This window comes from Scyliorhinus canicula, chromosome 3 (genome assembly GCF_902713615.1).
Source record: "Scyliorhinus canicula chromosome 3, sScyCan1.1, whole genome shotgun sequence".
NCBI classification, from domain to species: Eukaryota; Metazoa; Chordata; class Chondrichthyes; order Carcharhiniformes; family Scyliorhinidae; genus Scyliorhinus; species Scyliorhinus canicula.
The window spans coordinates 47,376,220-47,403,354 of record NC_052148.1 but is presented as its reverse complement, the minus strand read 5'-3'; the positions used below and the strand labels follow the sequence as shown (position 1 = coordinate 47,403,354).

Here is a 27,135-nt window from a genome sequence, read left to right as displayed (position 1 = left end):
TCGGGACTGTCCTCGGCAGTAATGTTTGGGGGAAGACCCACAATTAATACCTGGATGAAGGAATGGCATTTTAGGCAAAAAACCCAAATTCCACCTAGGTGGCAGCAAGCAGTGGAAATGGTGTACTAATAGTGTGCCTGCTTTTAAAATATTTTCTTCCAGTTTTAAATGTGAATGCACCCTGTGCTCACACATGGAAAATTGGTACCCGGACCAAAACCTTGTAGCAAGAGTGCTGCTTTCAGGAGAAGAGGGAAGGCAGTGGTAGTGGAAGATGAATTAACAGATTAATTCTCACTGGAAATGAAAGCCTTTATTTATAAATGGGATAAGTGGATGCAAGGTCAGATGGTTAGGAAAAAGGAGTAAGAATTAATTGCATGTATATGTAACTCCAGATTTTTTTTTGTTCTTTGGTTTGTAGGTTCTTCCAATTCTTGAGACTTTGTATTGCGTTGAAGAGCGGAATTCTCACCATGTGTACATGGCACTTATTATTCTTCTAATCCTCACTGAGGAAGATTCATTCAACCGTTCTGTTCATGAAGTGGTGAGTTAAAGCTGCTTTAGTGTATCCAATATGAAGTAAAATGCACTGTTTATCCTTCACTTGATTACATTTTATAGAGAGCAAAATAAATGATTGGGATATACACCTGGGATCAGTTAGAAGCTGAAATATAAATACACTTTTAAAAAAAATATATATATATTTTTATTCTCCTCTTTTTCAATTTTCTCCCAAATTTGCACCCACCAACAATAAACAAGAAGGAGTAACGAATATAATGTCAATCCCCATATCACCAACAACAATCCCATCCTCCATCCAACCCCCAAACAACTGCCTGCATGTTAACATAAACAAATAACAAAAAAGAATCAGGAATCACCCATAGTCACCATTAACACATACATTGAGTGGTTGCTCTCCACCCCAACAGGATCCGCCTTCGGGCGATCAATGAGGTGAAGGCCCGGCTCATCCTCGCCCTTGTGAGGTGTGCTCTATATACCACCTTCAGCTGTATCAGCCCCAATCACGCGCACAAGGTGGAGGCGTTCACTGTCTGGAGCACCTCACACCAGAACCCCTCCTCCATATCCTCTCCCAATTCTTCCTCCCATTTTGCTTTGATCCCTTCCAGTGGTGCCTTCTGCTTTTCCAAAATAGCACCATAAACCGCCGACACTACCCCCTTCTCCAGTCCACCTGTCATCAGCACCTCCTCCAGCAATGTGGAGCCCCCCCCCACCCCCCACTCCTGAGCAACCTGCACCCCCAGGTATCTAAAGTGCCCTACGGAATGGCAGTCCCCCACAACCCTGCCCCCACCCCCAGCCGAGACACCACAAAATACTCACTCTTGTCTAGATTTCATTTGTACCGTGAGAAAGACCCAAACAGCTGAAGCAGTTCCAATATTCCCCTTATTGATAGTTCGGTTCTGACACGTACAACAACAAGTCATCGGCTCTATGCTCTATTCCCCCCACGCACTATCCCTTTCCATACCCCCGAACTTCTTAATGCGATGGCCAATGGCACAATCACGAATGCAAACAGCAGGGCATAGGACATCCCTGCCTAGTCCCACGGTGGAGAGAAAAGTATCTCGAGCTGATGTTATTTGTGCGGACACTCACCCTCGGCTCCTTATATAATAGCTTTACCCAGTCCACAAATTTTGGTTCAATCCCAAGCCGATTGATTTCCCTGTTGCTTAAAAAAGATAAGGATCCGACGGATCCCAAGCCGCTCCAGAAGTGATATCAAGTACCCCCATTCTATCCGGTCAAATGCTTTCTCGCCATCCAACGCCACAACCACCTCTGTTTCCTTCCCCTCCACCAGTGCCATGACCACGTTCAATACCCTTCTAACGTTCAAAAAGAGCTGCCTCCCTTTCATGAGCCCTGTCTGATCTTCACCTATTACCTTCGGAAGACAGCCCTCCAGCCACCCGCCAGTACCTTCGCCAATACTTTTGTGTCCACTTTTAAATGTGATATGGGCCTATACGACCCACACTCCGTTGGATCCTTATCTTTTTTAAGCAACAGGGAAATCAATGCCTGCCCCAAATTTTGTGGCAACACACCCTTCCCTATCTCCTCAAACATCCCCACCATCAGGGGTGCCAGCTTATCCTTGAATTTTTATAATATTCCACCAGAAACCCATCCAGCCCTGCCACCTTCCCCGACTGCATCCTCCCAATCGCATCTTTTATCTCCTGCTCCACTATCGCTCCTTCTAATGTAGCCCTGTCTCCCTCCCCTAATCCCGGGTACTCTAGCCCATCTAGAAATTCCTGCATCTCCCGGTCTTCCCCAGGTGGCTCTGACCTGTACAACCTCTCATAGAATTCCTCAAAGACCTTGTTAATCAGATCCGGAGCCACCAGTAACTTCCCTGCCCTGTCTCGCACCTGAACAATTTCCCTTGCCGCCGCCTCCCATCGAAGCTGACTCACTAACATACGCCTTCTCCCCATGCTCGTAAACTGCACCCTGCACTTTGATTTCCTCAGTTGGCGCACCACCTTCCTTGTAGGTAGTCCGTCAAAGCTCGCCTGTAGTTCCTTCCTCTTTTCCAACTTCGCTGGTTCCCCATCTTGTGCATAACTCCTCTCTACCTCTAGCATCTCATCTATTACGCTCTGCCGCTCCAACCTCTCCTCTTTGTTCACCCTGGCCTTAAACAAGATCACCTCGCCCCTCACCACCGCCGTTAGAGCCTCCCAGACAATTGCCTTCGCCACCTCACCCGTACAGTTGAAACCTATATATTCCTCAATTACATTTTCAATTTTGTCACACAATCCTCGGTCCCACAACAGTCCCACATTGAATTTCCACCCCGGCCTCCGTACTACCCCCTCTTCCAGTGCCATATCCACCCAAAGTGGAGCATGATCTGATACTGCAATTGCCGAGTACTCTGACCCCTTAACCCCAGGCAATGAAAGCCTTCCCCACCACAAAGAAGTCGATCCGCGAGTATACCTTATGGACTGCCGATAAAACCTGAGTACCCAGGTTTCTGCACTCGAGTACTCTCGCTCCCTCGGGTGCAGAAACCTCCATGGGTCCACCCCTCCCATTTCCACCATTAGCCCAGCCAACGCCTTCGCCGCTTACCCCCCCCCCCCCCCCATTTATTTTCTTTTTCATGGGATGTGGGCAACGCTGGAAAGGCCAGCATTTCTTGCCTATCTTTAATTGCCGGAGCGGAGTTGATGCTGCCTTCTTTGAGCCACTGCAGCCTATCGTGAAGATTATGTACAGTACTTTTAGGAGGCCTCTGAAGGAAGGGTAATATAATTCCAAATCAGGATGGTTAGTGGCTTGGGTTGTGGTGGTGGGGGGGTGATGGGGAGATCTTGCAGGTGGTGGTGTTCCCATGTAGCTACTTGTACTTGTCCTTCCAGGTTGTCGAGCCGTGGGTTTTGAAGGAGTCTTGTTTAGTTATTCTTGTGCATGTTGTGTATGGTACACACTGCTGTCACTGAGAGTTGGTGCTGGAGGGAGTGAATATTTAAGGTGGTGGATGGGGTATCGATCAAGTGGGTTATTATATTGTGGATGGTTCAAACTGCTCGAGTGTTATTGTAGCTGCATTCATCCAGGAAAGTGGAGAGCATTCCATCAAACTGTTGACTTGTGTCGTGTAGATGTAGATTTGGGTAGTCAGGAGGTGGGTTACTTGCGGCAGGATTCTAAGATTCTGACCTGCTCTTGTAACCAATAATGGTGGCTTACAAGAAAGGCACAGGAATAACCATGGGTGACTTTAATTAACTGTAGATTGGACTAATCAGATTAGCAAAGATAGCCTGGGAGAAGAGTTCCGAGAGTACGTTTGGGAGAATTTACAAGAGCAGCATATTCTAGAACCAATCAGAAAGCAGGCCATTCCAGACTTGGTAATGTGAAATGAGATATTATTAATGAATAACTTCATGGTAAAGGAACCCTTAGGTAGCAGTGATCATTAACTGATTGACTTTTGTATTCCATTTGGGGCGAGAAGAGTGTCTCTGAGAACAATGTTTTAACCTTTGATAAAGGCTATAAGGGTATGAGCACAGAGCTGGCTAAAGTGAATTGGAAAATTAGATGAAAGATGGAAAGTTAGTAGAGATCTAGTGGAAGGTATTTAAGGAAGTATTTCATAGCACTCAGCAAAGATGTATTTTAAAAACTTATTTGCATGGAATGTTGGTGTCACTGGCTGGGCCAGAATTCATTACCCATCCCTAATCGCTCTTGAAATATGGTGCTGAGCCACCTTCTTGAACCGCTGCAGCCCACGTTGTGTAGGCACAACTACACTGATAGGAAGGGAGACAGAAAGACTCCAAGGAAAAGGATGCATCACTTTGTGGCTAACTATGGAAGTTAAAGGTGGTATCAAATTGAGAGAAAATATTTACAGTTCCACAAAGATTGGTGGTAGGTCAGAAGATTGCACAGAATGTAAAAACCAGCAAAGAAAGATTAGAACAATAACAAAAAGCGAGAAATTAGAATATGATCATAAGCTGGCTAGAAATATAAAAACAGCTGATCAGAATTTCTACAGAAGGAACACCCTAACTAAAATGTGATTGATCTTCCAGAGAGTGAGTTTAGGGAATTAATAATGGAAAATATGGACATGGTGGATTCACTGAACAGATACTTTGTCAAGGTCACTTAGTCTAGAAGACGCAAATAACATTCCATAAATAATTTAAGCTAAGAGTGAAAGGGAGGGGAGAACTTAACGCAGTTACAAGCTACTGAGAAAATTATTAGAGCTAAAGACTGTCATGTCCCAAGGTCTTGATAGACTTCATCCTAGGTTCTAAAAAGAAGTGGCTGCTGAAATAGTAGATCATAGAACATAGAGTGCAGAAGGAGGCCATTCGGCCCATCGAGTCTGCACCGACTCACTTAAGCCCTCACTTCCACCCTATCCCCGTAACTCAATAACCGCTCCTAACATTTTTGGACACTAAGGGCAATTTAGCATGGCCAATCCACCGAACCTACAATTCTTTGGACTGTGGGAGGAAACCAGAGCACCCGGAGGAAACCCACGCAGACACTGGGAGAACGTGCAGACTCAGCACAGACTGTGACCCAGTGGGCAATCGAACCTGGGACCCTGGCACTGTGAAGCCACAGTGCTAGCCACTTGTGCTATCAAGCTGCCCGCTATATTCATTGGTTTTTATTTTCCAGAATTCCCTAGGTTCTGGATTGGAAAATAGCGAATGTAACAAGAAGGAACATAGAAAGCAGGAGACTGCAGGCAGTGAGCCTAATATCTGTCATCGGGAAAATACTAGAATCTATTCTTAACATAGAAACTAGAAGCACAAGTCGGCCATTTGGCCTTTCCAGCCTCCTATGAGGGAGGCTATAGGAAGGCATTTTGAAAATGTTAATGAAATCAAGCAGAGACAACATGGTTTTGTAAAGTGAAATCATGCTTGACTAATTTATTGGAGTTTTAAAGAATGGGCGATATAGATAAAGGAAACATGTAGATGTGGTGTACTTGGATTTCCAAAAGGCATTTGACAAGGTGCTGCATCAAAGTATTATGATCCCAGACCAGACCCTAGGATACAGGAGCGAAACCTCAATATTTTAGTTTATTTTGAGATTGTGTGGAAAGAATGATTCACTCCTGAAGTGATTGCTGAGAAAGTAGGCCTTTGGTATTTCTATAACTTTATTATGAATATACTTTTATTTTGATTAACCTGAAAAGAACAGCTTTCAATTACCCCTTAACACAATGATATAATTCCCATTAACAACAAGAAAAGAAACATACAACTCTTAATACAGGTTAAAACTAGCAGGGCATAGGGTAATATTTACTTTATAAAACAAATTTGGCTTAAGTTGGTACTCCTTCGGACTCCAACAGACGTCTTCAAATAGCTGCCTCAACCAGGTTATTTCAGCCTCTTCCTTGTCTTCAGACAAGATTGCTCTGCTTTAAAATATGATTCCATTTTTTAATCTCTCCTATTTGGAAAGAATTGTGAACCCAGAGTCAGGCAGATCAGAACTTTGCTCCTCTCTCTCTCTCGAAGCTTCTCCAAACTCACTGCCTCTCTACCTTTCTGAGCTCCACCTAGCAATGACCCCATCTCCCCAAGCTGGAAAACACTGGGCGGGATTCTCCTAGCCCGGGGCCAGGCCGGAGAATCCCCGCAACCGGGCCACGCTGGCACGCGATTCTCCACGGAGCGGAGAACGGTGTGTTTGGCACGGTGTCGGTCGCAGGCCGCCGATTCTCGGCACGGGATGGGCCAAGCGGACGCTCGAAAAAGGCAGAGTCCCGCCAGCGCCGTCCACACCTGGTCGCAGCCGGCGGGAACTCTGCACACAGGGTCGGGGGGTGACCTGTGGGGGGGTGGGGGGGGGGGGTGGGCTCCGATGGGGCCTGGCCCACGATCGGGGCCCACCAATCGGCGGGCCGACCTCTCGCTTCCCGGGCCTATATTCTTCCGCGCCGGCCCCTGAACTCCCGCACCATGTTGCGCCGGGCTGGCGTGTTGAGGGAGGCCACCGCGGGTTGGCGCTGGCTCTACTGCGCATGCGCGGATCCCACGGCGCACAGTTTGTGCCGGGATGGGAGGCTGGAGCGCTGTGAACCGTTCCAGCGCCGTGCTGGCCCCCTGTAGGGGCCAGAATCGGTGCTCCCAGCGGCACGTTCACGCCGTCGTAAAATGTTACGCCGTTTCCAATGGCGTGGACACTCTGCCGCCAAATGGGAGAATCCCGCCCACTACCTCTGCAGTCTGCAAAAGCACATTGACTCCCCAGGGACCTCCCCAGTCAAACCACTGTACATTACCCCAGACAGATAAACACATTTCTTCATCAATTTAATCTGCTGGCTGCTAAAAGCACCCAGACTCTGCAAACAGAATTGTTTTTTTTTAAATAACATGACAACTGCTGTCAAACACACACTAACCCCAGGCTTTCAAACCTTAAATTGTCCACTACATTTATAATCCAATTGTCCTAAAATCTTCCAATCATCACGAAAAGGTATTTAGAAACATAAGGACTCATGTTGTAAGGGGTAACATATTAGCAAGATAGAGGATTGGTTGGTTCACTGGAAACAAAGTAGGGATAGTTGGATCACTTTCAAGTTGGCAAGATGTAACCAGTGGAATCCTATAGGGGGTCAGTGCCGGGCCTCAACTATTTACAATCTATATCAATGACTTAGATGCATATATGGTTACTAAATTTGCTGATTACACAAACGTAGGTGGGTGAATAAATTCTGAAGAGGACGTAAGGAGTTTGCAAAGGCATGTAGATAGGTTAAGTGAATGGGCCAAAATTTGGCAAATGAAGTATGGTTTGTGAAAATGTGGACTCGCCCACTTAGTCAGAAAATGTTAGAAAGCATCAAATTATTTAAAATGAGAGAGATTGCAGGGCTCTGTGGTGTCCAGGTATATGAATCGCAAAACATTAGCATGCAGGGTACATCAAGTTATTAAGGTCAATGTGGTGTTACCGTATCTGGTCTCGTCTCTTGGTGAGACCGTATGTGGAGTACTGTATATAGTTCTGGTCACCATACGAAAGGTCATCAATGCATTAGAAACAATGGAGAGAAACTTCACTCAGCTGATTCCTGAAATCAAGTGGTTGCCTCCATGAGGAAAGGTTGAGCAGATTAGGTGATCTTCTTAAAACAAGATTGTGAGGAAACTTGACAGGGTGGATGTTGAAAAGAAATTTCCCCTTGTGGGAGAGATTGGAACACAGCTTAAAAATACGGGGCGCCATTCTTCGTCCCTTGCGTGGCATGCCCTCGGGATTCTCCGTTTCTCCAGCTGGCCAATGGGGTTTCCCATTGTGGACAGCCTCACATCGTCAGGAATGCCTGGGCTGCCTGCAAAACGGAGAATCCCGACAGCGGAGAATCCAACCCAAGGAGTCTCACATTTAAGATGGAGTTTTCTTGTCATCAGTTTGTGGTTTTCTCTTCTCCACAGAGGTGCTGAGTCATTGAAGAGTTTTAAGATGTGGTTAGATAGATTCTTGACTGACAAGGACGTCAAAGAGTATCGTAGTTCTGCAAGTAGTCCTGTGTTGCAGCATCATCAATTTCGCACTTCATTTATTTTAAGATTGCCTAGAGCTATTCCTGGCATTCTGTTGTGCGCTCCTCATTGAACCAAAGTTGATCCCTGCTGTAATGGTAGTATGAGGGATATGTCGGGCCATGAGGTTACAAATTATGGTTGAATACAATTCTGCATTTGCTGATGACCAGTTTTGAGTCGCTAGATCTTTTCTGAATCCATCTCATTTAGCTGGCAGTGTCAACATGATGGACTGTTTCCTCAGTGTGAATGTGGGACTTTGTTTGCACAAGGACTGTGCAGTGGTTATTCTTACCATTACTGTCATGGACAGATGCATCTGTGACAAGTTGATTGGTAAGAGCAAGGTCAAGCAGTTTGTTTCTGTTATTGGTTTTGTCACTACCTACCACAGGTGCAATTTGACAACTATGTCCTTCAGGATTCTGCCAGTTCAGTCAGTAATGATGTTTCAGAATCACGCCTGGTGATAGGCAATTCTGTACTAAAATTGAAGGCATAAAGGATAAATTAGTTAGTCTACAGTCTCTCAAAATGTTTAATTTGTGGTTGTAAGCTGATGAATGCCCAATCTGATCAATCAGCACAGACGATTGCTGCAGACAGTGAATGTTTTACCATGCACAGCCACATAAATACGATGACAAAAATTAAATAAATGACTTGTCGGCAGTCTTGCGGTTCGCACAGCTGGCGAATAATGAACTTGGATTGAAATTCCACAAGTTAGAATTTTTCTTAACTTGTTAAATATTTCTAATTATTTTGTATTGAAGCAGCATGATCAGTAACTGCTAGCACTGAAGAAGAGTCATAGAGATTTGAAACGTCTCTCCCCACAGATGCTGCCAGACCTGCTGAGGCGTTCCAGAATTTTCTGTTTTTATTTCAGATTTCCAATACCCGCAGTATTTTGTTTTGTTGCTGTTTGCTTTTGCTGTACTTGTGGAGTGCTGCCATTGGAAATTTACATTTTTAAAAAGGATTCCGGAACATTCTAATTAAGTTTCAATAAATAGAATGTGAATGAACAGAAAATAAATGAAAATGGAGTTGGGAAATAAGCATGATTATTTAAAATCAGCATTGTACTACAAACAATAACATGTAAGTTTGTAATATCACAATTAGGACAAGCTGCTGTGATTTCAAACATTCATGTGCAATTATTATAGTGGGAGCCTTAACTCAAACTGGGGCAAGGAGAATCTTCAGATGCCTATTAAAAAACATTATTGGCAAGGGATGACCCAGAGCTGCAGAGTAAGTCGTATACGAAGCCTTCAGAATAATTCCCCAAAATGCTTACTTTAAAAGCTCACTCATACATCTGCTTTCTCGCAAAGAAGTGAGGCAGAACGATTTGGTGTATTTTCTCTTTATGAATACTTTGTCACCTTGTCACCTTTCTGAATTAGGATTCGGAGCAGAATTTGTAGGTCTACAAACCTTATTAAACACAGTTTCTTTGACTTAAATGTTTTAAGAATCAATGCATTTGTTGCACTTTTTCAAAATGTGATGCCACCTGTGGTTCCTCCTGGAAATGATCACATACGCTGGAGTACAATTACGTGACTGCCTGCAGTCCCACAATACCTTACCAAAGAGACCATTGTTTATATGGGAATCTAGAATATGATGAATGTTGGCTACTTATTTCACGTAAAGGAACCAACACAGCAGGACATGATCCCATCATTAAGACTTTGTCTTACTGCATAGAGCATTTGCAATAAGGTAGATGAATTAACAGTGCAAATAGATATAAATAATTATGATATAGTTGCAGTTACAGAGGCATGGCTACAGGTTTATTAAGGGTGGGAACTGAACATCCAGGGGTATTCATTATCTAGGAAGGACAGACAAAAAGGGAAAGGAGGTGGGGTAGTATTGTTACTGAAGGAGGAAATCAGTGCAATAGTGAGGATATGATGTGGAGCTGCTGGCGTTGGACTGGGGTGAGCACAGTAAGAAGTCTTACAACACCAGGTTAAAGTCCAAGAGGTTTGTTTCAAATCAAGAGCTTTCAGAGCACTGATCCTCAGATGAATGAAGAGGTATGTTCCAGAACATTTATATAGACAAAATCGATGGTGCAAGACAATGCTTTGAATGCAAGCATTTGCAGGTAATTAAGTCTTTACAGATCCAGAGATAGGGATAACCCCAGGTTAAAGAGGTGTGAATTGTCTCAGGCCAGGAGTGTTGGTAGGATTTTGCAAGCCCAGGCCAGATAGTGGTGGATGAATGTAATGCGACATGAATCCAAGGTCCCGGTTGAGGCCGCACTCATGTGTGCGGACTTGGCTATAGGTTTCTGCTCGGCGATTTTGCGTTGTCGCGCGCTCTGAAGGCCGCCTTGGAGAACGCTTACCCGGAGATGAGAGGCTGAATGCCCTTGACTGCTGAAGTGTTCCCCGACTGGAAGGGAACATTCCTGCCTGGCAATTGTCGTAGGGAGATGTCCGTTCATCCGTTGTCGCAACGTCTGCATGGTCTCGCCAATGTACCACGCTTCGGGACATCCTTTCCTGCAGCGTATGAGGTAGACAACGTTGGCCGAGTCGCACAAGTATGGACGGTATTCTCACGTGTAATGGTGGTACCCATGTCGATGATCTGGCACGTCTTGCAGGGATTGCCATGGCAGTGTTGTGTGGTGTCGTGGTCGCTGTTCTGAAGGCTGGGTAATTTGCTGCAAACAATGATTTATTTGAGGTTGCGCGGTTGTTTGAAGGCAAGTAGCGGGGAATGGAGATGACCGTAGCAAGATATTCATCTTCATCGATGACGTGTTGAAGGCTGCAAAGAAGATGTCGTAGTTTCTCTGCTCCGGGAAAGTACTGGACGACTAAGGGCACTCTGTCGGTTGTGTCTGTGTTTGTCTTCTGAGGAGGTCGGTGAGGTTTTTGCTGTGGCGCGTTAGTGAGGATAGATATTGGCTCGGAAAGTCACGGGGCGGGAATCTCTGAGCCTCCATGCCAAAATCGTGATCAGCGCGAGGGTGGAGAATGGGCGTTGACACCGAAGTCCGGTGCGACGTCGCTCCCATGATTCTCCGGTCCCCTTTCTTAAGGAAAGTCCAGAGTGAAATGCCCGCATTTTGATGCTGGCATGGGGACATAGCCTCATTATTGGAGAATCCCATCCATGATGTGTAACCTGTAAGGGTGGAGATAAGGAACACCAGGGGGCAGTGTAATCTGACAGGAAATACCATGGGGCAGAAAACGTTGTTGGGCATTGTCCTCAGGCCCCCAAACAGTAGTGAAGATGTAAGGGAAGGTATTAAACCAGAAATCAGAGATGTATGCAATAAAGGCACAATTGTAATTAGAGGTGACTTTAATTTACATAAAGATTGGACAAGCCAAACTAACAATGGTATAGTGGTGGAGGAATTCCTGGAGTGTGGATGTGATTGCTTTTTCGAGCAATACGTTGAGGAACCAACCAGAGAAAAAACTATTCTAGACTGGATATTTTGCAATCAGAAAGGTTTAATTAACAATCTTGTACGAGGTCCCATGGGGAAGAGCGACCATAATGTGATAAATGTCTTCATTTAGATGGAGAGTGAAGTAGTCGAATCCGAAACTAGGGTCTTGAATCTAAATAAAGGGAATTATGAGGATAAGTGGCATGAATTGACAAAGCTAGATTGGGGAACCTTACTAAAGGGGGTTGACGGTGGATAGGCATTGGTTCACATTCAAAGAATGTGTGGGTGAATTACTATAATTATTCATTCTTGTCTGCTGCAAAAATAAAAGAGGAAAAGTGGTTCAACCAAGGCTTATGAAATAAATTAGGGATAATGTTAAATCCAACGAAGAGACATATAAAATTGCCAGAAAAAGTAGCATGTCTGAGGATTGGGCGCATTTTAGAATTCAGCAAAGAGGACAAAAACAATGATCCAGAAGGGGAAAATATGAGTATAACAGTAAAATTGCAGGGAACATAGAGACTGACTGTAAATGAAGGTATTCCCTTAGTCAGTAGCTGGGGCAATTATAAACACGGAACAAAGAAATAGCAAAAGAATTGAACACATTCTTTGGTTCTGTCTTCACAAAAGAGGGCACAAATAACTTCTCAGAAATGTTAGGAAACCAAGGGCTTACTGAGAGGGCAGAATTGAAGAAAATGGTGCTGGGGAAATTAACGGCTGACACATCACTAGGGCCTGATAATCTCCATCTCAAGAGTATTAAAGGACATGGACCTGGAAATATTTGATGCATTGGTGGTCACCTTCCAAAATTCTATAGATTCTGGAGCAATTCCTGCAGATTGGAGGGTTGCGCATGTAACCCTACTGTTTAAAAAGAGAGAATTACAGACCAGTTAGCCAGACATCAGTAGAGAGGAAGAAGTTGGAGTCTATTGTAAAAGATGTGATAACAGAACGTTTGGAAAGCACTGACACAATTGGACAAAGCCAGCATGGGTTTAAGACCATAAGACATTGGTGCAGAACTAGGATGGCTGATATGTTTCTCATCCTCATTCTCCTGCCTTCACCCCATTAGCCTTGATCCCCTTATTAGTCAAGAACCTATCTATCTTTGTTTTAAAGACATTGACTGATTTGACCTCCACAGCCTTCTACGGCAAAGTGTTCCACAGATTCACCACCCTCTGGCTGAAGAAATTCCTCTTCATCTCAATTTTAAAGGATCACCCCTTCTGTCTGAGGCTGTGACCTCGGGTTCTAGTTTTTCCTAATAGTGGGAACATCTTCTCCACTTCCGCTCTACCCAGGGTTCTTAGTATTCTCTAAGTATCAATAAGACCCCCATCATCCTTCTAAACTCCAACGAGCACAGAACCAGAGTCCTCAAGCGCTCCTCATATGACAAGCTCTTAATTGCAGGGATTATTCTTGTGAACATGAAAGGCAGGTTTATGAAAGGCAAATCATGCTGAACAAATCTATTTTAGTTTTATACATAGAGACATATATAGAAAATAGAAGCAGGAGGTCACCATTCGGCCCTTCTAGCCTGCTCTGCCATTCATCATGATCATGGCTGATCATCAAGTTCAGTACTCTAATCTCGCCTTCCCACCATATCCTTTTAGCCCCAAGAGCTATATCTAATTCCTTCTTGAAATTACACAACGATTTGGCCTCAACTACTTTCTGTGGTAGTGAGTTCCACAGGTTCACCACTCTCTGGGTGAAGAAATTTCTTCTCACGTCAGTTCTAAAAGGTTTACCCCTTATCCTCAAACTATGATCCCTAGTTCTGCACTCCTTCATCGTTGGGAACATTCTTTCTGAATCTACCCTGTCTAAGCCTGTCAGAATTTTGTAAGTGTCTCTGAGATCCCCTCTCACTCTTCTAAACTCCAATCAATGTAATTGTATGACTTTGCCTCTCATATGACAGTCCCAGTCACCTTTGCTGCACTCCCTCCACAACATGAACATCCTTCCTCAGCTAAGGACAGCAAAACTGCACACAATACTCCAGGTGTGGCCTCACCAATGCCCTATACAATTGCAGTAAAACATCCCTATTCCTCTACTTAAATTCCCTCGCTCTGAAAGCCAACATACTATTTGCCTTCTTTACTGCCTACTGTACTGCACGCTTACTTTCAGCGACACTTGATATATGAGGACACCAAGGTGTCACTGAGTATCTACCATCTCAATTTATACCCATTTAAATAATAATCTGCCTTCCTATTTTTGCTACCAAAGTGGATAACCTCACATTTATCCACATTATACTGCATCTGCCATGCATTTGCCCACTTATTCAGCATGTCCAATCTCACTGAAGCATCTCTGCATCCTCCTCGCAGCTTACCCTCCCACCCAACTTTGTATCATCTGCAAATTTGGAGATATTACATTTAGTTCCCTCGTCCAAATCATTAATATATAATGTTGGGGTCTTAGCACAGATCTCTGTAGTATTATGAAATAACTAGTAGAATAGATAAGGGAGAACTACTGAATGTGGTCTATTGGGACTGGCTGAAGGCTTTTGATATCGTCTCAGAAGAGTCTAGTGGGCAAAATTAAAGGACGTGGGATGAGGTTAATGGTTTGGCATGGATCGCGAATTGGTTTGCAGACAAAGTCAGACAGACTAGGAATAAATAGGTATTTTTCCGAGTGACAGGCAGTGATTATTGGTGTATCGCAGGGGTCAATGCTTGGGCCCCGACTGTTCATGATACATATAAATGACCTGGATGTGGGAACCAAAAGTTTGCTGATGATACTAAACTGGGTGGAGTTGTAAGCAGGCTGCAAAGAGGCTTGAAGGTGATTTAGACAAGTTGAGTAAGTGGGCAAACACATGGCATCTGCAGTACAACGTGGCTAAATGTGAAGTTATCAACGGTATGAAAAATGGGAAGGAAGAATATTATTTAAATGGTGATATATTAGGAAGTGTGGACGTACAAAGGGATTTGTATGTCCTTGTACACCAATCAATGAAAGTGGAGAGGCAGGTGCAGCAAATAATTAGGGAGGCAAATGATATCGGCCTTCATTGAAAGGGGGTTTGGGTTATACTGCAATGAGACCACACCTGGAGTATTGCATGCAGTTTTCGTCTCCCTACGTAAGAAAGAATATTTAGGGCGGCACAATAGTACTGTGGGTTAGAACTGCTACCTCACAGCACTGGGGATCTGGGTTCAATTCCGACCTTAGGTGACTGGAATTTGCATATTCACCCTGTATCTGTGTGGAGGTTAGGTGGGGTTAGGGGATTAGGGTGGGGAGTGGTCCAATACAGGATGCTCTTTAGAGGTTCGGCGCAGACTCGATGAGCCGAATGGCCTCCAACTGCACTGTAGGGATTGTATGGGTATTTGCCATGGACGGAGTGCAGTGGAGGGTATAGAATCCCTTTGCTGCAGAAAGAGGCCATTGAGCCCATCAAATCTGCACTGCCCCTCCGAAGGAGTACCCGAGGCCCACACCCCCGCCCTATCCGGTAACTTAAACTAACCTTTTTGGACACTAAGGAGCAATTTATCACGTCCAGTCAACCTAACCTGCACATCTTTGGACTGTGGAAGGAAACTGGAGCCCCCTAAGGAAATCCACCAGACATGGAGAGGATGTGCAAACTTCACAGACAGTTACACAAGGTCGTAATTGAACCCACGTCTCTGGCACCGTGAGGCAGCAGTGCTAATCACTGTGCCACCCTACCACCCTAGGCTGATACCAGGGTTGGCGGGACTGTCCTTGAAGGAGAGATTAATTTGACTGGGCCTGTATTTACTGGAGTTTAGAAGGATGAGAGACGATCCGATTGGAGCATATAAAATTCTTATAGGGCGGAACAGATTAGATGTAGAGAGGATGTTTCCCCTGGTTGGGGAATCTAGAACCAGGCGACAGAGCCTCAGTATATGGGGTAGAGCATTTAGGGCTGAGATGAAGGAAAATTTCTTCACTCCTGAACCTGTGGAATTCTCTACCACAGAAGGCTGTGGAGGCCAAGTCACTGAATATATTTAAGAAAGAATAAATCAGTTTTATGTACGTACAAGTCAATATGGAAGGATTGTGCTTGGCTTTAGAGCCTCCATTAGCCTGCTAAAGCACATCATACAGATCCAGTTGAAGAATGGATACTTGAGTGATATCCTGAAGTAGTGCTGGTGTAGAACTTACCTTGGCATAAGTGTGTGCCTTTAAAAGAAAAAGGGACAAAAAAATATCAGTTGGTGGAAACCACTACACAATGGAGCAAAAGGCTTTTTAGACTGATTTAATCTAGCCACTTACATGATTTTATGAAACCACTATAAATGAGACATTTGTCTGGAACAAGGTGACCCAGTGTTATGGTACTCCAATCTGGATATCAGCAAGTTATGATTTCATCAGTTGGCTGAGAGCAGAATGTCACTTTGTTTACCTACTGGAGAGGATAATGGCTGGTCCTATCCAGATTCTTACTTTTAAATAAAAGAATGAATTGGCATCTATCATGCTCATTTTTAGGTGGGTATCAGTCAAGTCTGGGAGGATGCCTCTGAATTGTGCACAGGGTAATGTGTCCAAATTCAAAAAGGGTAGCAAAACAGACAGAGATCTGAATTTCCTGAATTAAATTCAGGATTGGTTGACACTGAACCTCCATATTTAGGTTGGCAGGAGGATTAACCTTGCGTGGAGCAAGGCTGAAAATCAATGGAGTTAGATGTTAGACAGGAAGTTGGAGGTGGAAGGGAACCTCCATCAGGCGACTTCTGAAATCAATCAACCCCCCCCCCCCCCCCCAAATCCTGATCACGATCTTCATCTTGCCCTACCTACCTTGCTCAAAGGTGCCTGGATTTAATCTCAGCTGTCTTCATGCAATTCCTCTTCAGTTCAGTTCAGCTCTTGTCTGTGCAGGAACTGAGAGAGCTGCTGGTCAATCTGAATGACCAGCACTTATCAAAGCGGCATTTCCTCCCAAATGTGGGGCTGGATTCTCCACAGCCCTGCGCCAAAATAGTGTTTGCGGGGGACGTAGAATCCGATTTCGCGCCGAAATCGGGCTCGGCGCAAGTCCAGCGATTACCCGGGCCCTGAAAAAAAGGCGCGTTCGCATAGTGCTCTGCGCGGCTGGGTGGCCATTGCCAGAGGCCCGCCCAGTGATCCTCCACTCCCGACCGACCGTGTTCCCGACGGCGTTAAACTAACGTGGTATTGCCGGCCGGGATGCTTGCATGACTGCTGCTGACGTGGGGATCGGACGCGGGGGGGGGGGGGGGGGCCTTATGGGCGGCCGGAGATTGCTTGTGCATGATTGGGTGCAAGAGCACGCGGCCGATTGGGGGGGGGGGGGGCCTACATTTTGAAGCTGCCTCTACGGTCCAGGTCCGCCATGGCGCTCGGCGAGGCCGCCGCCGTGCACATTCGCGGACTCGAAACTGGAAGTGCGGGGGCCCGTACCCGCAGCTAAAGCTGCTTGAATTACTCCAGGTCCCTGCTAGCCCACTGAAGGTGAATGAATTAGCTTATATTTTTTTCAGGAAACTCGGGAGTGCAACACTAGCATTTTTACACCGGTGTGGGAAAATAGCCCCATTTTGGGAGTCCAGCCCGTGGAGCGAATGTCTTGTCTGCAGCCACTTGACGCACATTTGAGCGTGAAGTGGCTGAGGCGCACTCCGAGTCGGCAGTGATTCATTGGATGGTTAAAACAGAGAGCCTGCCATCTGGAAAATTCATACCATATTCTGATTTTCTTTCAGTACAATAATGGAATTGATTTTCTGGTGTAAATTTGAGGATCATCTGTACAATAATAACCTAATAAATAGCAGTCAACATGGATTTCGACCCACCTCATTTGAAGAAGTGACAACTCATATGATGGTGGAAAACCTATGGCTCTATGTACATAGTCGATTTTGAGGAACTCGTTAATTTCGAGGTAATTAGTTAATCTGAAAAGTTGTTGGATTCATGGTCAACCTTGGCGGAAGGGTAGGAAATGATTACTTGTCACAAGATTAATAGATTAGGATCAGTTCTAAATGAGGTCAGCAGCAACTCTAAAAGGCTCCTTCGACAGCACCTTTCAAAGCCACAACCTCTGCCACCTAGAAGGACAAGGGCAGCAGATGCATGGGAATATCACCTGCAAATTCCCCTGCAATCTAAACACCACCCTGACTTGGAATCATATGGTTGTTCCTTCACGGTTGCTGGAACAAGATCCTGGAGCTCACTTGATTTGGATTGGTTTATCGTCACGTGTACAGTGAAAAGTATTTTCCTGTGACCAGCTCAAACAGATCATTTGGTACATGAGAAGAAAAGAAAATACATTATAAGGCACACAAGGTACACAATGTAAATACATCGACACCGGCATCGGGTGAAACATACAGGAGTGTAGTACTAATCAGGTCAGTCCATAAGAGGGTCGTTTAGGAGTCTGATAACAGCGGGGAAGAAGCTGTTTTTGAATCTGTTTGTGTGTGTTCTCAGACTTTTGTATCTCCTGCCTGATGGAAGAAGTTGGAAGAATGAGTAAGCCAGGTGGGAGGGGTCCTGGATTATGCTGCCCGCTATCCCCAGGCAGCGGGAGGTGGAGATGGAGTCAATGGCTGGGAGGCGTGTTTGTGTGACTTTCTTTTTTTTTTTAATTTTTATCGAAGGATTTTCATTTTATGATAGACTTATCACACACATACTCCGACTAGCCAATTGTATCGGCCAAGCGAAAATAAAAACGCAGAAGTAATAATAATAACAAAAACATAACATTTTTTATACATGTTTTTTATTGGGTTTTGAACATAGTATATTTACAGTTATGTACACAGATTAAAATATATATATAGAAGAGAAAAAATAAATAAAAATAAACTGGTAGGTTATAATGCACTAGCTCAACAACAGCAACTCTGTACAGTTAGCAATATTATGTTTAACAAATAAGTAGGCACATGTTTGTGGGGGGAGAAAAACTGGGGAGATATATTAACATTTGGGTGCCGGAGAAACAATTACAATAGTTATGTCCAATACAGAGAGGGCTATACGAGAATGATTCTGGTGTTGGTGTTGTTAATTGCTTCTCCCGGATGATTTTCGCTGCCATTATCGTTGCGTGTTCACCTCCGCTTTGGCCGTTCGTCCCGTCTTTCACTAGTATTTTCCTTGCTCTCTGTTACTGTATTTGCCGAGTTTATTGTCATTCCACGTGCTCTGCTCTCCTTCCGGCTATCATCTCCCCCCCCCCCCCCCCCCCCCCCCCCCCCCCCCCAAATCTCTCTGGTTCCCCTCGATTGTCCCCTGTCTTCTCCCTCTTCCCACTTCCTCCCCTTCCCCTCCCTCCTTTCTCTTCCCTTCTCCTGTGGTTCGCCTTTCTTTTCTCTTAGGTTTAGCTGTGCCCCCCACCGGTCTATCCCTCCCTCTCACGTCTTGGCTACTTTCCCCTGATTCTCGACTACCTGGCTATTCTTCTGCTTGTTCGTTGGCCACAAATAAGTCCAGGAACAATTGGGTGAATGGCTCTCGCGTTTTGTGGAAGCCATCGTCTGACCCTCGGATGGCGAATTCGATTTTGCCCATTTGGAGAGATTCCGAGAGGTCGGACAGCCAGTCTGCAGCTTTGGGTGGTGCTGCTGACGGCTAGCTGAACAGGATTCTACGGCGGGCGATCAGGGAGGCAAAGGTAAGGGCGTCTGCCCTCCTCCCCAGGAATAGATCTGGCTGGTCTGATTTCCCCGAAGACCGCCACTTTCGGGCATAGCTCCATCCTCATCCCAACCACTTCGGACATTGCCTCAAAGAAGGCTGTCCAGTACCCAGCAAGTCTGGGGCAAGACCAGAATATGTGGGCGTGGTTGGCCGGGCCTCCTTGGCACCGTTCACATCTAACTTCCACCTCCGGGAAGAACCTACTCATTCGAGTTCTTGTTAAGTGGGCTTTATGTACCACTTTTAGTTGCGTCAGGTTGAGCCTTGTGCACGTGGAGTTGGAGTTGACCCTATGCAGTGCTTCGCTCCAGAGTCCCTACCCTATTTCAATCTGCAGGTCTTCCTCCCATTTCTTTCTTGTTGCGTCCAATACGGTGTCGGCCCTTTCTACCAGTCGTTCATACATGTCGCTGCCGTTCCCTTTGTCTAGGGTGCTTGCGTCCAGCAACTCTTCCAGTAATGTGGCGGTTGTGGATACATCCTTGTCTCCTTTTGTAGGAATTTTTTGAGTTGCAGGTACCTTAGCTCGTTCCCCCTGGCTAGCTGGAATTTCTCCGTCAGTTCATCCAGTGTCGCAACCCTGCCGTCGGTGTATAGGTCCCTGACTGTCAGTGTCTCTCCGTCCTGTCCCCACTTTTTAAAGGTGCCGTCAGTCAGCGCTGGTGCGAACCTATGGTTGTTGCAGATGGAAGCTTTGTCTGACATTTTGGTCAGGCCAAATTGCTGCCGTAGTTGTTTCCAGGACTGGAGGGTGGCCATCACCACCGGGCTGCTGGAGTATTTTTTGGGTGGGATGGGAGTGCCGCTGTGGCGAGGGCCCGGAGGGAGACCCCCCTGCAGGAGGCCTCCTTTGCGTGCACCCACTCGGCTTGATCCATCCCCTTATTCGCTCGGCTTCTCCCGGCTTCTCCTCTCTCTCTCTCGCGCGCTCTCTCTCTCTCTCTCTCTCGCGCTCTCTCGCGCTCTCTCGCGCTCTCTCGCGCTCTCTCTCGCGCTCTCTCGCGCTCTCTCTCGCGCTCTCTCTCTCTCTCTCTCTCTCTCTCTTTCTCTCTCTCTTTCTCCCCCCCCCCCCCCCCATTCGAAAGCCATGATTAATTTGTCTAGTGCTTTGAAAAAGGCCTTGGGGATGTAGATCAGGATAGATCTAAGTAGGAAGAGGTTTCTGGGCAGTACGTTCATTTTGATCGTCTGGATTCTCCCCGGAAGGGAGAGTGGGAGTGTGTACTATCTTTTCAGGTTCTTTTTTACTTCCTCTGTCCGACTGGTGAGGTTCCATTTGTGGATCCCTTTCCAGTCATGGGCTATTTGGATCCCCAGGTAGCGGAATTTGTCGGGCTTGTTTAAACGTCAGTCCCGTTAGTGCTGTCCCCCCCCTAACTTGAGGGTGTACCGGGAAGATCTCGCTTTTGCTCATGTTGAGTTTGCAACCCGAGAAGGAGCCAAACTCTTTTTTAGGAGCGCACTGATTCCGTCCTTGCTGCTTTGTGGGTCCGAAATGTAGAGGAGCAGGTCATCTGCACGAGTGAGACTCTGTGCCCTCTGCCGCCCCTTCGGCTCCCCCTCCAGTTTTTTGCTGCTCTGCTAATAGCTCGATCGCTCGAGCGAACAGCAGCGGGGACAGTGGGCATCCTTGTCTGGGGACAGTGGGCATCCTTGTCTGGGGCCCCTGTGCAGCTGGAAGTATCGGGAGTTGGTGTTGAAAGCATAACAAAAATAAATGTTATACGGCTTCTCCGTCGACGAATGGGCCGGCGATGGCGACCCTGCTGGGTTCGCCATGCTCAGGTATGGGTTGCCACACGTGTCCCCTTGTTCTGGGGTTGAGGTCTTCCACTCTTTGATTTTGCTGGCCTTGTGACCTGCTGCTGGCTCATTGACATCTCAGTTGGTGGGGGTTAAGTTGGGGAACATTTTTGTACTTCTGACTCCTGTTTCATGGATTAAAAAGGCCTAGTGAAAAGTTCCTAGGAGAGCCGCCACTGGAAGTTATACTCACTTTCTAACATGATCGTGGGTATACCTGCACCAGTTGAACTGCAGCATTTCAATAAGTCAGCTCGTCACCACCATCTCAAGGGAAGTTAGGAATGTGCAATAAATGCTGGCCTACACAACAATGTTCACATCTTGTGAAAGAATAAATTCTGGTATCCCTGAACTTCAGTGTTGAGACCACTTCTTTTTACTCATTCACACAAATGACCAGAATTCAGAAATTCAAGAGTGAACGGTCCAAAGATGTGCAGGTTAGGTGGATTGGCCATGATAAACGCAAAGGGTTACAGGAATAGGGCGGGGGAGTGGACCTAGGTAGTGCGCTCTTTCGGAGAGTCGGCGCAGACTTAATGGGCCGAACGCGCCTCCTTCTGCACAGTAGGGATTCTATGGACCCCCTTTTCAGATGATAGGCGAGGCAGTGGAATTTTAGGAGACAGGGTAGAAACTATTGAATGAGTTGGATATAATTGAATAGAAAATAGCAAATAAAACCTAACGCTGGGAAGTGTAAAGTACTCCACATTGAAAGGAAAATGTGCAACAAATTCCAAGAATTATGCCGAAACAATGATGTAGGAGTTTTGATATTAGACCATAAGACATAGGAGCGGAAGTAAGGCCATTCGGCCCATCGAGTCCACTCCACCTATATAGCAATAAATAGCATCAACAAAGCCAGCAGTATGTTAAACCATATCCTCTGCCCATGTTATTTTTTATGCCTTAATGTTATCAGCAAAATTGGCAAGATGACATTAGATTTCAATTTCCAGATTAATAATGTAGAGAAGTAGGATCAGGCACCTACTCTTGTGGTTTTCTTTATATTCCCAGCTGTAGGAATTTACCTTTCATATTTATTTGAACTTGTAATTAATTGATGTGTACCAGGGTAATAAATTGCATGCTGATTTTTGTTTTTATTCATTGTGTTCATTGCTGGCATACCTGAAATGTTGTTTTAGATAGGGTGGGTGGGTGTTATAATTTGAAAAAGCAAATAAATTTAGAGAGAACGTTGTGGCCTTGATACTATAGGTAATGTTGAAAGATTGCATGCTATGATTAAAGTATCGGTGTGTTTTTTAGATAATTGTACTTTTTGTTTTCTTTTGAAATGGTTGTTTAGACTGGCCATCTGGCTTTGACTAACCGTGCCTTTGTTAAAAATGATTTTGTTTCCCACTCTTTCCTCCCCACAGATACTAAAGAATATTACTTGGTACGCTGAGCGTGTTTTGACTGAAATCTCGTTGGGAAGTCTTCTCATTCTTGTGGTGATACGAACTGTGCAGTATAACATGACCAGAACCAGGGTGAGAACTTATAATTTGTGCTTTAACTTTCTGACCCCACTCGTTTCCTCCACTCCACTTCCAATTTATGGTGTAAGGAATAGAGAAAGTTAAAGTCCTGTAAATCAGTTGTATTGGAGCTTTGATTTATTATCGCACTGATTAATTAAAAAAGTGTATCTTTGAATATTGGTATAGTAAAACTGGAATTGATGTGTTTAAACACAGTTAAAAATGGTTTCCTGTTAGAACATACAGTGCAGAAGGAGGTCATTTGGCCCATCGAGTCTGCACCTATCCACTTAAGCCTTCACTTTGACCCCATCCCCGTAACCCAATAACCCCTCCTTACCTTTTTGGTCACTAAGGGCAATTTAACATGGCCAATCCACCTAACCTGCGTGACTTTGGACTGTGGGAGGAAACTGGAACACCCGGAGGAAATCCATGCAGACACGGAGAAAACGTGCAGACTCCGCACAGATAGTGACCCAGCAGGAAATCGAACCTGGGACCCTGGCGCTGTGAAGCCACAGTGCTAGCCACTTGTGCTGCCACTGTGTTCTCACCAGATTTTTATCCTTCACCCTCTAATTTACTGTCTTGTATTCCGATATGATTCCACAGGTCGAGGTGGTCTTCTGTTACCTCACCCAAGTGGCAAAATCTTTGAGTAGACGCAATGTTATATATATATATATATATATATATATATGTGTGTTTTATATATAAATGTATGTGTGCTTATCTTGGAGGATCACAGTCTTTCCTGGAATGTGAGTGTTGTTGGCATGGCAACATTTGTTGCTCCTCTCTCATTGCTGTGCGTCTGGAGTCATATGTAGGCCAGACTGGGTAAATTTCCTTCCGTTTACAGTACGGGGAGGGGGCAGGCATGGTAGCACAGTGGTTAGCACAGTAGCTTCACAGCTCCAGGGTCCCAGGTTCGATTCCCGGCTTAGGTCTGTCTGTGCAGAGTTTGCACTTTCTCCCCGTGTCTGCGTGGGTTTCCTCCGTGTGCTCCGGTTACCGCCCACAGTCCAAAAATGTGCAAGTTAGATGGATTGGCCATGCTAAATAGCCATTAGTGTCCAAAAAGGTTGGGTGGGGTTACTGGGTTACGGCGATAGGGTGCGGGTGTGGTCTTAGGTAGGGTACTCTTTCCAAGGGCCGGTGCAGACTTGATGGGCCGAATGGCCTCCTTCTGCTCTTTAAATTCTATGATTCCATGAGTAAACCTGATGGGTTTTGAAAACGAATAATGATGGTCACCATTACTAAGACCAGCTTTCAATTACAGGTTTTATTATTGAATTTAAATTCTACCAAGTTACCATGGTGGGATTCAAACCCATGTCCCCAGATTATTAACCTGGGCCTCGGGATTACGAGTTCAGTGATACACAATATACATGAATGATTTAGATGAAGGAATTTAATGCAATATCTCCAAATTTGCAGATGACAGTAAGCTGATTGGCAGTGTGTGCTGTGAGGGGGATGCAAAGAGGCTGCAGGGTGACTTGGGCAGGCTGGCTGAGTGGGCAAATACTTGGCAAATGCGATATAATGTGGGTAATGTGAGGTTATCCACTTTGGTGGGAGAAACAGAAAGGCAGTTTATTATCCGAATGGTGGCAGTTTCGGAAAAGGGGAAGTGTGATGAGACCTGGGTGTTATAATGGAACAGTTGCTGAAGGTTGGCATGCAGGTACAGCAGACATAGAACATAGAACGATACAGCGCAGTACAGGCCCTTCGGCCCACGATGTTGCACCGACATGGGAAGTCAAAAACTAAAGGCCATCTAACCTACACTATGCCATTATCATCCATATGCTTATCCAATAAACTTTTAAATGCCCTCAATGTTGGCGAGTTCACTACTGTTGCAGGTAGGGCATTCCACGGCCTCACCACTCTTTGCGTAAAAAACCTACCTCTGACGTCTGTCCTATATCTATTACCCCTCAATTTAAGGCTATGTCCCCTCGTGCTAGCCACCTCCATCCGTGGGAGAAGGCTCTCACTGTCCACCCTATCTAACCCTCTGATCATTTTGTATGCCTCTATTAAGTCACCTCTTAACCTTCTTCTCTCTAATGAAAACAACCTCAAGTCCATCAGCCTTTCCTCATAAGATTTTCCCTCCATACCAGGCAACATCCTGGTAAATCTCCTCTGCACCCGTTCCAAAGCTTCCACGTCCTTCCTATAATGAGGCGACCAGAACTGCACGCAATACTCCAAATGCGGCCGTACCAGAGTTTTGTACAGCTGCAACATGACCTCATGGCTCCGGAACTCAATCCCTCTACCATAGAACATAGAACAGTATATAGAACAGTACAGCACAGAACAGGCCCTTCGGCCCTCGATGTTGTGCCGAGCAATGATCACCCTACTCAAACCCACGTATCCACCCTATACCCTTAACCCAACAACCCCCCCCCTTAACCTTACTTTTTAGGACACTACGGGCAATTTAGCATGGCCAATCCACCTAACCCGCACATCTTTGGACTGTGGGAGGAAACCGGAGCACCCGGAGGAAACCCACGCACACACGGGGAGGACGTGCAGACTCCACACAGACAGTGACCCAGACGGGAATCGAACCTGGGACCCTGGAGCTGTGAAGCATTTATGCTAACCACCATGCTACCATGCTGCCCTATAAAGGCCAACACACCATAGGCCTTCTTCACAACACTATCAACCTGGGTGGCAACTTTCAGGGATCTATGTACATGGACACCGAGATCCCTCTGCTCATCCACACTGCTAAGAATTTTACCATTAGCCAAATATTCCGCATTCCTGTTATTCTTTCCAAAGTGAATCACCTCACACTTCTCTACATTAAACTCCATTTGCCACCTCTCAGCCCAGCTCTGCAGCTTATCTATGTCCCTCTGTAACCTGTAACATCCTTCCACACTGTCTACAACTCCACCGACTTTAGTGTCGTCTGCAAATTTACTCACCCAACCTTCTGTGCCTCCTCTCGGTCATTTATAAAAATGACAAACAGCAACGGCCCCAGAACAGATCCTTGTGGTACGCCACTCGTAACTGAACTCCATTCTGAACATTTGCCATCAACCACCACCCTCTGTCTTCTTTCAACTAGCCAATTTCTGATCCACATCTCTAAATCACCCTCAATCCCCAGCCTCCGTATTTTCTGCAATAGACGACCGCGGGGAACCTTATCAAACGCTTTACTGAAATCCATATACATCACATCAACTGCTCTACCCTCGTCTACCTGTTCAGTCACCTTCTCAAAGAACTCGATAAGGTTTGTGAGGCATGACCTACCCTTCACAAAACCATGCTGACTATCCCTAATCATATTATTCCTATCTAGATGATTATAAATCGTATCTCTTATAATCCTCTCCAAGACTTTACCCACAACAGACGTGAGGCTCACCGGCCTATAGTTACCGGGGTTATCTCTACTCCCCTTCTTGAACAAAGGGACCACATTTGCTACCCTCCAGTCCTCTGGCACTATTCCTGTAGCCAATGATGACATAAAAATCAAAGCCAAAGGCTCAGCAATCTCTTCCCTGGCTTCCCAGAGAATCCTAGGATAAATCCCATCAGGCCCCGGGGACTTATCTATTTTCACCTTGTCCAGAATTGCCAACACTTCTTCCCTACGCACCTCAATGCCATCTATTCTAATAGCCTGGGTCTCCGCATTCTCCTCCACAACATTATCTTTTTCCTGAGTGAATACTGACGAAAAGTATTCATTTAGTATCTCGCTTATCTCCTCAGCCTCCACACACAACTTCCCACCACTGTCCTTGACTGGCCCTACTCTTACCCTAGTCATTCTTTTATTCCTGACATACCTATAGAAAGCTTTTGGGTTTTCCTTGATCCGACCTGCCAAAGACTTCTCATGTCCCCTCCTTGCTCGTCTTAGCTCTCTCTTTAGATCCCTCTTCGCTTCCTTGTAACTATCAAGCGCCCCAACTGAAACTTCACGCCTCATCTTCACATAGGCCTCCTTCTTCCTCTTAACAAGAGATTCCACTTCTTTGGTAAACCACGGTTCCCTCGCTCGACCCCTTCCTCCCTGCCTGACTGGTACGTACTTATCAAGAACATGCAATAGCTGTTCCTTGAACAAGCACCACATATCCAGTGTGCCCAACCCTTGCAGCCTACTTCTCCAACCTACACATCCTAAGTCATGTCTAATGGCATCATAATTGCCCTTCCCCCAGCTATAACTCTTGCCCTGCGGGGTATACTGATCCCTTTCCATCACTAACGTAAAGGTCACCGAATTGTGGTCACTGTTTCCAAAGTGCTCACCTACCTCCAGATCTAACACCTGGCCTGGTTCATTACCCAAAACCAAATCCAATGTGGCCTCGCCTCTTGTTGGCCTGTCAACATATTGTGTCAGGAGACCCTCCTGCACACACTGTACAAAGAACGACCCATCTAATGTACTCAAACTATATCTTTTCCA

The 27,135-nt window shown here is 45.5% G+C and overlaps 1 protein-coding gene across 4 annotated transcripts in view; it reads left to right on the top strand.

The window, feature by feature from the left end:
* The window catches only part of dym (dymeclin), a 536,995-nt gene that overhangs the window by 233,545 nt on the left and 276,315 nt on the right, over window positions 1-27,135 (top strand). For all 4 annotated transcript variants that reach the window (XM_038790496.1, XM_038790499.1, XM_038790497.1 and 1 more), the window contains exons 11-12: window positions 425-550; window positions 22,545-22,658. In XM_038790496.1, the coding sequence (XP_038646424.1) occupies window positions 425-550; window positions 22,545-22,658 (240 nt within the window). The remainder of the gene's footprint in view (window positions 1-424; window positions 551-22,544; window positions 22,659-27,135) is intronic.